This window comes from Pinus tabuliformis, chromosome J (assembly GCF_031772625.1).
Source record: "Pinus tabuliformis cultivar Carrire ecotype Pingquan chromosome J, CPIR1, whole genome shotgun sequence".
In the NCBI taxonomy this organism is placed as follows: Eukaryota; Viridiplantae; Streptophyta; class Pinopsida; order Pinales; family Pinaceae; genus Pinus; species Pinus tabuliformis.
Window position 1 is genome coordinate 328046411 of NC_142295.1, and position 11797 is coordinate 328058207.

Here is an 11797-nt window from a genome sequence, read left to right on the forward strand (position 1 = left end):
TATTGGGTTTAATATTAGGGTCTAATATTGTGTTAATATTAGGGTTTAATATTGAGTTAATATTGGATTTACAAAATTTGGTTTTAAATATTGAATTTAATATTTGGAGTTATAATATTTGGGTTTAATATTGAGTTTAATGTTAGGGTGTATAATATTGAGTTTAACATTGGGTTTAATATATTAGGTTTAATATTAGGGTTTATAATATTGGGTTTAATATTAGGGTTTGTAATATTAGTTTTATAATGTTAGGGTTTTTAATATTTGGTTCAATATTAGGGTTTAATATTGTGACGTTGGAATTGTATAAAAATCTATCCAACATCGCATTATGATCTAAGCATTGTTGTGATGCGACAATCATTGTCGCAATGCTACATTACGTTGCAATTTATTCAATGTTGCATTGTGACATTATAAATTAGGGTTTAATATTACGATTTATAATTTTGGGTTTAATATTTGAGTTTATAATATTGGGCTTAATATTGAGGTTTATAATATTGGGTTCCTAATATTAGGGTTTATAATATTGGGTTTAATGTTAGGGCTTAATATTGGATTTATAATATTGACTTTATAATACTGGGTTTAATATTAGGTTTTATGATATTAAGTTTAATATTTGGTTTATAATATTGGGTTTAATATTGAGTTCAATATTAGGGTTTGTAATATTGAATTTATAATATTGGGTTTAATATTAGGTTTTATTATATTAGGGTTTATAATATTGGGTTTAATATTAGGATTTATAATATTAGTTTTGTAATATTGAGTTAAATTTTGGGTTTATAATATTAGAGTTTAATATATTGGGTTTAATATTAGAGTTTATAATATTGAGCTTTATAATATCGGGTTTTAATATTAGGGTTTATAATATTGGGTTTAATATTAGGGTTTACAATGTTGTGTTTAAAATTGGATTTTAATATTAGGACTTATTATCTTGGGTTTAATATTATAATTTATAATACTAGGTTTCATATTGAGTTTAATATTATGGTTTAATATTGAGGTTTATAATATTGAGTTTATAATATTGGGTTTAAAATTTGGGTTTTGTATTAAAGGTTATCATATTGTGTATAATATTAGAGTTTATAATATTAAGGTTTATTATTAGGGTTTATGATATTGGATTTGTATTAGGTTTAATATTGGGTTTAAAATTAATATTTAATATTGGGTTTATAATGTTAGGGTTTATAATATTGGGTTTAATATCAGGGTTTATGATCTTATAGTTTATCATATTGAGTTTAATATTAGTGTTTACTATTGGGCTTAATATTAAGGTTTATAGTGTTGAATTTAATGTTAGATTTAATATTAGGTGTGTAATATCGGGTCTCCAAACCACAACCGAACTTCACAAATAGCCTTCTTGTCTTCAATCTTTTCAAAAACTATAGTGAAGAAGCCTCGCGCCATATAGTAAATATTCAACCCGTCCATCAAAAGGGGCTTCAATGTCTCAGAGATCCATTTATGCAGATCAACCAACCACGACCAAAACCCATTAAACCTGCAAATAAAAGCATTCTTCAAAAAATATTTTTCACAGCCTAAAGCTTCCTCATCCGCAGAAACATTAATGGAAGAAAATTCTTGCACCATCGACAGATAATAACCAAACTTCAACATTGAACTATACGAAACCAAAGAAGAGCTTGCTTGACCGGTAGCCATACTCACAAAAGAAAAAGATTTATTTGCCAAATCACAAGGATTCACTATTGAATTATCTGCAGAAAACTCATGCAAAAAAAGCAAAGATTGAGCGGCCAGGGTTTCACTCTAATCACCACAAAGGTTTCCAAATCTCCCAAATATTAAAATATAATATTAAAACCCAATAAATTAACCTCAAAATTAAAACACAATATCAAAACCCTAATATTAAACTTTAATATTAGATCCCAATATTTTAAACTTAATATTATAAGACCTAATTATTACTTATAAAATTATTATAATTATATAATAATTAATATTAATATTAATATTTAACATTAATATCAAATCTCTACCATACACCTAATAGTTATTATTGTGGTTGATATAAGCCTATCAAGCTATATCAACCACATTTATTAATGTGGTTGTGCATCTGTTTGATGTATGCCTGTTGGCATATATCAACCATAGTGGTAGTGCTACTGTTATTTTTGTTTATGTAACATAACAAGATAGGATATGAGACATTACAACATCTCTTCTATACTGGGCTAGAGAGCATCTTTGGGTGTAATGAACATTATGTTTTACACAGATTTGACCTACATGGCATGCAAGTACAATATCTGAGGTTGCTTCCCTGTTCAAATGTTTTTTTAAAGACAAACAAGAGGAAAATTAGTGGGTTATGAATTGATATCACCCTCTATATTTCATTTGATTAAACCTAGAAATGTACCAACGTTTCATAACCTTAACTTCTTGGTGTAACACTATGTTGGGAATCCCTTATTGGATTAAGTTTATATCCTTTTTCCCAACATATTTCATTGCTCTCTTCATTCTCCCTGAGAAATATCACATCTAGTGAGCGTTTAAGAAAATTAGTCCATCACAGTCAAAGGAATCATGAAAAACTGGATAGGCGTACAACTCTTAATTCCATAAGATTCATGAAGAGAAATAAATGGAAATGGCTATTCTAGAATTATGAAATGTTTCTCTCTCAACATTTGTAATATTATTGCTAGAGAGAATGGAGAGAAGATATTGGAATACCAACCCTATAGAAATCACAAATAAGTAAAAATAAATAATAATTGCTATTTATTTAGAATACTCCTAAGATTAAGATACATTAAAAAAAATATCTAACAAGTAAAAATAACCAATAATTTCCAATTACTTAATATACTCTTAAGATGTATTCAAACAAAAGATGTACAGTTTCCCTTTTGGTTAAGACAAGAGAAATAGGGCATAGTAGCTATGTCTAAGAGAGGTTGTGGAGGTAGTGCAGGGAACAAGTTCAGGATGTCTCTAGGTCTACTAGTGGCAGCCACAGTGAATTGTGTAGATAACACATGAGCCAAGAACTTGTACATGATTTTTGTGAACGGAATCAAGGGTCATCTCAACAGACTTCTTGCGACCTGTGTTGAGGATATGGTGATGGCCACTGTTAACGAGGGAAACCCGACCTCAAAAAGAAGGTTATGCTTGTCATCATTTTTCGCCAGAGGAAGCCCCGAGTACCGAAATGATGGCGTTTATATGTATTTTGAATATATTGCGGACGTCATAGTAAATCCAAAGGGAGAAATGAAAGGTTCCGCTATCACAAGGTCCATTGGGAAAGAGTGAGTTGATTTGTGGCCTAGAATTGCTAGTGCAACAAACACTATTATGTAATTAAAGAGATTGTACAATATGCTTAGTAGTTGGTTTGGTAACATCTTTTAGGGGATTTTGATAAAACTAGAAGCTTTATAGTTGCTCAATTTGTGTTGCACTGGGATAACATCTATGTGAAGTGTTTGGTTGCGTTTTGAGTTAAAAAAAATGTACAATTTCCATTTATTTAACATGCTCTTGAAATACATTCAAACAAAAAATGAATTGCTCTCTAGTAAATACTTGCAACATCTTATTACAAGTGGTTATGCAAACAATTGATATAATTTCTATTTCCGCAAGATCTCATCATACTACAGAATGAAATAGAAGTCTAAAGGATTTATCAGAGACATTACAAAGAACGCTATCACAGTGGAGAGCTGCTTCACAAGGCAGGACATGGATTCTGCTTATTCACCACAGAAACTCTTGTTGTTGAAGATGAGAAGCAGCACAAAAGTAAGTCATTCCACAACTACTACAAACTTACAACAATATTAACATCCTGCAAATATTCTCATCTATGAGGAGCTTTGGGGGCATATAGATTACAAGAGAATAGCAGAAATTCTTCACTAAACATGTTAGTAGCGTACTGATCATCTTGGCGGTTGGAGACAGAACTGGTGTTGAAGCTCTCTTTCCTCACAAACCCAGCAGGGGCTTTCTTGTCATGATTCTGAGTACAAAATTTGACTGTCATTTTCTGCATCTTTCTATTTATATACATTGTTTGAACTCCTGTACAAATTTTCCCACAGAATAGAAACAAAAGATATTACAAGTGACTTAAGCTATTTGGCTAGCCAGAAAGGAAAAGAATTCAAAACAAAGATGTTATTACTAATCAAGTTTGACACCAGAATAGATATGCATATTAAGGGACACAGCCACCTTTAAAGGAAAAGAAACAAATAATACTAAGATCCCCAGATATATATATAACAATAGTGTGGAGTTATTTCAACGAGGCTTGTCAAGGTAATCCCAGCTATTGTGGATCATGAGTCATTACTTTAAGAGACAATTACGAGATCAGTTTCAAAGCAGAGCTGTAGGAGATGGATCAAACAACAGAGCAGAACTTTATGCTTTTTGGTAGATTCTGAAAATAGCAATAGAGAAAGGTTTAAATTGTCTACAGGTGATAAGAGATTCCAAACACATTGCAGAGAGGTCGATTCCAAACACATTGCAGAGAGGTCAAATGGAAATTTCAATCAGGAAAATTTGCAGCTGGCCCATCATTGGACGGAATCAGAGAAGCAAGGAAAAATTCCATGTCATTATCTTTTCAGCATGTCTGCAAGGGATAAATATGAAGGCTGATATATTGTTCAAGTAAGCACTGAGGATGCAGAACAGATGGATGGAGATGATTGAATACCCCATCTGGACCTTCTCATTCAATCTATTTCTAATCAAGCTATTATAGTAATGACCTTTTGGATGGCTGTTTTGGAAGCAGTGTCAAAACTTAAACATCATACTTACCCTAAAATTATTATAACTGTTTACACGCTTTCCAGGACTTTAATTGCATACCATAGTTACACAAGCCACGACATTAATCACATAACAGTTTGAAATAGTTCAGCATGCCTTCATAACATTGGAGATATTCCAACTGTGTTCATATTTTTCACTAATCTTGGATGACTTTAATTACAGTTCTCAGACCCTCTCCTTTAAGCATGTGATCAAATGCCTTGTTGATGTCAGCAAAAGAAACCTTGTCTGTAACAAATTTATCCAGTTGAAGCTCCTGCAAATTTAACAATCAAGGAAGGAAAGATTAAAACCATAATTATAACTCTAATTAGATATGATAAGCATAGATTGCTCCCGTCATGGTACGGACAAAAAAAAACAACTGGGAAATATGACCACACAGTATTATCTACAATTATGGTTTAAATAAGCTGTTACAACTATGTTATGAAGTCTTACCCCATTCAAATACATCTCTACAAGGCCTGGAAAATCAGTACGAGGCTTATAATTTCCAAAGAAGGTTCCTTTCAACGTTTTCTCGCTCAGAAAGTTTACAGGATTCGTTTTAAAGACTGCGTCTGAATGAGGGACCCCTGTTAAAACGGCTACACCCCAACCCTGCAAAAACAGAACTCTGATATCAAACATATGCATTGCCTGCATTTTCTTAATTAAATCGAAGCAATCAGTTTAAACTTTAAAGCTACAGCTTAGAATTGAAATGATTGATGTATCTTAAACCAAAGGAAACCAAGAGCTAGTACATCATGGCAGCATTCCAAAGCTTGAACCATGGCCTCAATACTCCCTGTGCATTCGACGCTGCAGTCCACCCCTCCATCAGTTTTTTTCCGCAATTACCTGTAAACATTTTTTATAAGTGTTTGGAAATTAAGAGTCTACACTGCTTTGAATGGATGGTGAATGAGTGCACTCCATGCGAAAACTTAAAATCTCCCCCACCTAAGTACTAAAGTACCACACTAGTCAAAAGCAACCAATACTCTGATCTGGGAGAGAGTTTGATGATCATTTTGGGCAGCTCAACGTACCTGCTGAATAGGTTTTTCTTACTCTTTAGGGTTTATAAATTCCGTTACTCCAAATTGTTTTGCTGAGAAAGGAAAGATTACAAGAAAGGGTTAAAAAGGCAATTCTACAAGTCAACATATCAACATATGTACACAGATTTTCCACATAATTCATAGGAGTAAAGTATGAATACCTTTGTAAACTAAGTAGTCAAATAACGGCATACAAGAAGCCTCTCGCTCCACAAACACAAAATTGTAAACTAAGTAGTCAAATAACTGCATACAAGAAGCCTCTTGCTCCACAAACACAAAAGAAAAAAATCTCTTACACCTTAATATTAAAAGATAAAATTATTATTTATAAATATTTTAACATATACAATTTGGTGCTTGGTGCTTTTTTCTGTTCTTCTCAATACAACAAGATTCAGTGCTACTTCAAATTCAATTTGCCACAAATATTCTGCACTGCCTATTATTCACTTTTCAACATAATATATGGAAACTCTCTCAAGGAGGTAGCAGAATTTTGACCTACACCATTTGATGCTCATGTTTCACATTTCAGCTCGCACAGATGATAGGGTTCTTTAAGCAAATTAAGAGAAACATTGAAATTGCAAAATTCTGCGTAGAACAATAACTTGTCAAGAGCTTGAAACATAAAACTTGGAAAAAAAAATTAAATAGAGAAAAATCACTTAGCAAAGGGCCAATAAATCAAATAACTGAACATTTGAAAAAAAATATATCTTATATTGATTCAGTACCAATAAATCAAATGATTGAACAAGCTTATTGAAGCCTACAAGGATAGAACTATTATGAAGAAAACAGAAAAACAGTATCCAAATGGCCATATGGTGATGGTCCTTTTATGGCACAATCGGTTATAACAAATTAAAAATGAAAGGAATTCAGCTATACTAAGTTACAGAAACCTTGTTAATTTAAGCAATAAGTTCAAGGATTGTTCGAGAGCTTCCAATTTAATACAATCTGTTAAACGATATTTTACTTTAAAAATGTGCAGAACAATTAGGTTCCAGAATCCCCAAAATTTACCATGATGATAGACTTGCATTACATCACTCGGATGAATGAGGTCCTCATTAAAGTTTCCCATAATGTAGAGATATCCATGAAAGTAACACCATGAATTATGTGCAAATTCCTCAAATTTACAATAACATGATGTTCCATGCGGTTCAGCCTCAAATTTTGCTGGATACTCTCTCAAGGAGATTACAGAATTTCAACATACGGTATTAGATGCTCATGTTTGACATGTCTGCTCACACGGAAGATAGGGTTCTTGATGTAAATTAAGAGAAAAATTCAAACTGCAAAATTTGTGTAGAACAATAACTCATCAAGGGCTTGAAATATAAAACTTGAACAAGCAATTTAAAAGGGGATTAAAAAATCACTTCGAAAAGGACCAAAACACACAGGGCAATTGGGAAAAAAAATCTTCTTTTGATTCACTACCGACAAATCAAATGATTGGCCAGCTTATTGAAGCCAACGAGGATAGAGCCATTATGAAGAAAACAAAAAAGCGGTATCCAGTTGGAGATATGGTTATAGTCTAATTATGGAATGATCAGTTATAATACATTAAAAAGAATGGAATTCTCAGCTATGGCACGTAACAGAAACCTTGATAGTTTGGTCAATAAGTTCAAGAATTGTTCGAGAGCTGATGTGCTAAACGATATTTTACTTCAAAAATTGCAGACCAATTAGCTTCCAAGATCCTTAGAATTTAGGATCATGATAGATTTGCATTACAGCGCTCGAATGAATGAGGTCCTCATTAAAGTTCCCCGTCATGTAAAGATATCCACGAAAGCAACAGCATGAATTATGTGCACAGAATAGTCCCTAGAAAAAGGTTTGAGGACTTTAAAACTGCAACATATACTAATATGCATACAGTGGAACATAAAGAGGGCACTTGTTATTAGTACTTACAGCAAGCCCAACAGCCCCCAGGCCAAACACTGCTACTATCGAACCCTTCTTGGGTTTGCCTGCGTTCAAAGTAGCACCCATCCCTGATTCCACAACAGAGAAGAATTTTACACAACAATTCCAGTCAAAGAAACCATTATGAATGATTTTATAATTATTAACAGTACAGCGAGCGAAAGTCCTCACAATTGACATGCCCACTTTGTAAAACACTATACATTGTCAACGAGGTCAATTATTTCATTTCTTCAGTCAAACTTAATATATTATCATCTCAAAATTACTTATAAAATCTTCTACAATTCAGGAAAGTAGTTTTTGCATAAATGGCAGGCTGCATCCAGACTTGGAGTCGCTCTGCATTGAGTAAATTCTGTTTTGATAGGAGATCCAAGGGCAATATAGGCCTTGCAGGGCAGGGGGTGTTTAGAGATGAGCAGTCTAATTATGGAATGATCAGTTATAATACATTAAAAAGAATGGAATTCTCAGCTATGGCACGTAACAGAAACCTTGATAGTTTGGTCAATAAGTTCAAGAATTGTTCGAGAGCTGATGTGCTAAACGATATTTTACTTCAAAAATTGCAGACCAATTAGCTTCCAAGATCCTTAGAATTTAGGATCATGATAGATTTGCATTACAGCGCTCGAATGAATGAGGTCCTCATTAAAGTTCCCCGTCATGTAAAGATATCCACGAAAGCAACAGCATGAATTATGTGCACAGAATAGTCCCTAGAAAAAGGTTTGAGGACTTTAAAACTGCAACATATACTAATATGCATACAGTGGAACATAAAGAGGGCACTTGTTATTAGTACTTATAGCAAGCCCAACAGCCCCCAGGCCAAACACTGCTACTATCGAACCCTTCTTGGGTTTGCCTGCGTTCAAAGTAGCACCCATCCCTCATTCCACAACAGAGAAGAATTTTACACAACAATTCCCGTCAAAGAAACCATTATGAATGATTTTATAATTATTAACAGTACAGCAAGCGAAAGTCCTCGCAATTGACATGCCCACTTTGTAAAACACTATACATTGTCAACGAGGTCAATTATTTCATTTCTTCAGTCAAACTTAATATATTATCATCTCAAAATTACTTATAAAATCTTCTACAATTCAGGAAAGTAGTTTTTGCATAAATGGAAGGCTGCATCCAGACTTGGAGTCGCTCTGCATTGAGTAAATTTTGTTTTGATAGGAGATCCAAGGGCAATATAGGCCTTGCGGGGCAGGGGGTGTTTAGAGATGAGCATGGTAACATTCCAGGGAGGTTAGACAAGTTTTGGAATAGAATACCTAACAGGTAAGCAGAGATAACTTGTAAAATCTTCTACTATTCAGGAAAGTAGTTTTCGCATTAATGGCACGCTGGATCCAGACTTGGAGTCCCTCTGCATTGAGTAAATTCTGTTTTGATAGGAGATCCAAAGGCAATATAGGCCTTGCGGGGCAGGGGGTGTTTAGAGATGATCATGGTAACATTCCAGGGAGGTTAGACAAGTTTTGGGCACAACACACACACATATATATGAGAGCACTGGATTTATCAGAGGGTTGGTGGATGGGAGATTGCTGAAGAAGCTGTGGTCTCTTTCCCAATTTCCCTGTGATCCCAGTTTCTGTGGGAAAACTCTCAACATCCAATAAAGGTTGCCAACTACACTCAAGGGAATCAAGTTTTTCTTAAACTCTCAATGAAATTTTGTTTTTTCCTTCTAGCAGAACCCTTTCATTCAGATGTGCTTTTGCATGCTGCAATCTAGAAAAGCTTCTTGTCACTTTCATCGTGCCAAAACATGAAGAGTGTAAGTTTCAGACAATAATCACAGACAATAATCTAAAAAGATTTTGCGAACAATAAAACCCTGAAAAGCATTCTTTCAGATTTAATTGTTCAGAACAGAAAACTTGCAAAAGTCTGCAACTGGTTAGTTGATGAGAGCAGTGAAGAATTCCTTCAAATCATGAAAAAAGTGATGTCTATAAATATTTTCAGGTGGAGTATTCTCACAATTAATGTCAAGCACTTATCTTCATCGTTAATATCATGTTTGCATACTGTAAGTCATTGTGACAAAATCCAATGCTTTCACTCTCGCCTGATAACATCTTCTCCAGAAAATTGACCTCATCTTCTATGCAATCCAGTCGGAATCCAGCAACCTCAACGTCAGGACATAGCGCCAACGCTGTCTTTAACCAGTTTCTGGTTTTAATAACAAAAGATTCAGTAAAGAAAAAGAAAAAAGTACATCACAAGCAATTTGATAAAGATCCAAGAACAACCCTGAGGCGCATCCAGAGCTTTGGTTGCCGAGGGCCGAATATGTCAAGGTGATGAAATTCCCACAACTTTGATGCTATTTTAGCAGATATTTCAGGATTTTTCAAATCAGGGGGCGACAGTGTCTAAGTCTCTCGTACAAATTAAAAAAAATTGTCAGAATTCAGTGATTTTGATTTAAAGAAACATCTTCAGTGAAGAATTAGTTGAAAAGTCTAAAGAACTTACCCTGGCATTCAGAAATTCCTCAATGCGGCCATTAGGGAAGGAAGCCAGGAGACGGGGGCCCTGCCCGAGCCTGGAAATGCACTCAAATGCCCTAATCTCGTATTCTCGATCAAAAAACGCATTCGCACGGGCATCTCCATAGATCCGAACCTTGACCTTCCTAGGATTTTCCTCCTCTCTGGTCTGCCAACTGCACTTGAAAATCTCATTCGTCATGCCGCCCGTGAGAGGCCTGATTTCCATCTTCTTTTCGTCGATAACGTCCGCCCAATGCAGAGCGAGGGTTTGCAAAGTACCCTCGGCTTCTTTGGGCAAAATAGAACTCTGTTCTGTGGTAGCGGCCATGAATAACGACTCGAAATTTCTGCGCTGCAGAATTCTGTTGAACTCAGAAAAGAATGGATCGTGCATAAGGCACAGGAGGTAGGGTCTAAGGTTGAAAGTCTAATTTTTGTATGTTGGGGCATTTGGTTTTAGTTTATTTGTTTGGGTCGTGAAAGTTTGGCAGTTTATTTATGTCTTTTTCTTGGGTGTCTCCTTGCATTTGTAATGTATGGGTCTCTTACTTAATTTTATGTTAATTTTAATGAGCGTCATCCAATGAATTGTAAAATTTAGGCTAGAGGGTTGCTTTGGTCTTGGCTTCCTAGGTTTCTAAGAGTTTTTTGTGACCTGTGTTTAATGTACTGTGAGTCTTTGGGCATATGTTTAATGGAGCTTGGAAAGGGGTCATTTTTAGAGGCTTCCGCGACTATTGTACAACACCTAGTTGATTCCCTCCAGTCGGAGGTTTATATCATGAGTTTCAATGATGATTTAGTGGGTTGGAGCTATAGCTCTATTGTTGATGTGTGTGCTTGCATTTTTTTTACAGGAAGAGTTATTTACATTAGCTTCTCCAAGTGTGCCCTCCCAATTTCAAACATGTTTCTTATGCAGTGAATCCATTGTAGGCATGGGGGAGGGAACAGTGGTTTGTAGAGGCAGAGAGGAGCGATATTTTTCACTCATGACTTGGTTGCCACGTACTATAATGCAGTTCTATCAAAAAGAAGGAAATATATATGTAAACTAGAAACTCAAGATGGGGTGGAGAGACATTCCCACTTCAATTCATAAATCATGGAGAATATGTCTATATGGTTTCCTAACCCTCGGCACACCAGGGGAAGGAAGAAGCAATATCTAAACTTTATGGCTTTGCATTAGAAAACGAAAATTGTGTTGGGGCTTTTCGTGAGGGAGAACTATGTGGAGCAGTATAGTGTTTTCACTACTGAGGATCATGGGGATCAAGAGAATGCTCAAAAATCAATGCTTTTTCTTGGAGAGAATTGATTTCCATATTGCTCATGTCAAAAAGCATATTCTATGAGAATTTAATAACAATAATATGCGAGACC

General features: G+C 34.7%; 2 protein-coding genes and 1 pseudogene across 7 annotated transcripts; 1 reads left to right on the top strand and 2 right to left on the bottom strand.

Annotated features, from left to right (window-relative positions):
- Window positions 1–2955: 2955 nt before the first annotated feature.
- Window positions 2956–3378, top strand: LOC149227083 (large ribosomal subunit protein uL14x/uL14z/uL14y pseudogene; annotated as a pseudogene).
- A 533-nt stretch (window positions 3379–3911) lies between these two features.
- Window positions 3912–8294, bottom strand: LOC149227084 (alcohol dehydrogenase-like). 6 transcript variants are annotated; one of them, XR_016247766.1, is made up of 6 exons: window positions 7869–8294; window positions 6083–6128; window positions 5910–5971; window positions 5622–5718; window positions 5314–5475; window positions 3912–5128 (listed from the first exon to the last, which is right to left on the bottom strand). XR_016247766.1 is itself a non-coding variant. In XM_089377688.1 (5 exons), the coding sequence occupies exons 3-5, from the start codon at window positions 5649–5651 to the stop codon at window positions 5009–5011; spliced, it is 312 nt and encodes a 103-aa protein (XP_089233814.1). In that variant the 5' UTR covers window positions 5652–5718; window positions 5910–6518; window positions 7869–8004; the 3' UTR covers window positions 3912–5008. The 6 variants fall into 6 exon arrangements, 5 of the variants coding, with proteins under 5 accessions (XP_089233814.1, XP_089233813.1, XP_089233812.1 ...); XM_089377688.1 differs by having other exon boundaries at window positions 5910–6518; window positions 7869–8004; XM_089377687.1 differs by having other exon boundaries at window positions 5622–5971; window positions 7869–8002.
- A 1592-nt stretch (window positions 8295–9886) lies between these two features.
- Window positions 9887–10803, bottom strand: LOC149227085 (putative choline kinase 2). The gene is made up of 3 exons (XM_089377685.1): window positions 10395–10803; window positions 10169–10291; window positions 9887–10088 (listed from the first exon to the last, which is right to left on the bottom strand). Exons 1-3 carry the CDS (start codon window positions 10737–10739, stop codon window positions 10053–10055), a joined length of 504 nt encoding a protein of 167 aa, XP_089233811.1. The 5' UTR covers window positions 10740–10803; the 3' UTR covers window positions 9887–10052.
- Window positions 10804–11797: the final 994 nt, after the last annotated feature.

Bases quoted from the DNA above. Each gene is read 5' to 3' on its own strand.
- LOC149227084 (XM_089377686.1), bottom strand. From the start codon at position 5,651: ATGGTTCAAGCTTTGGAATGCTGCCATGAT. The intron at 5,476-5,621 runs GTACTAGCTCTT...CTGTTTTTGCAG, and splicing joins CTTTGGAATGCTGCCATGAT to GGTTGGGGTGTAGCCGTTTT. The intron at 5,129-5,313 runs GTAAGACTTCAT...TTAAATTTGCAG, and splicing joins TAGAGATGTATTTGAATGGG to GAGCTTCAACTGGATAAATT.
- LOC149227085 (XM_089377685.1), bottom strand. From the start codon at position 10,739: ATGGCCGCTACCACAGAACAGAGTTCTATTTTGCCCAAAGAAGCCGAG. The intron at 10,292-10,394 runs GTAAGTTCTTTA...CGAGAGACTTAG, and splicing joins AGGAATTTCTGAATGCCAGG to ACACTGTCGCCCCCTGATTT. The intron at 10,089-10,168 runs GTTGTTCTTGGA...TATTAAAACCAG, and splicing joins AGCTCTGGATGCGCCTCAGG to AAACTGGTTAAAGACAGCGT.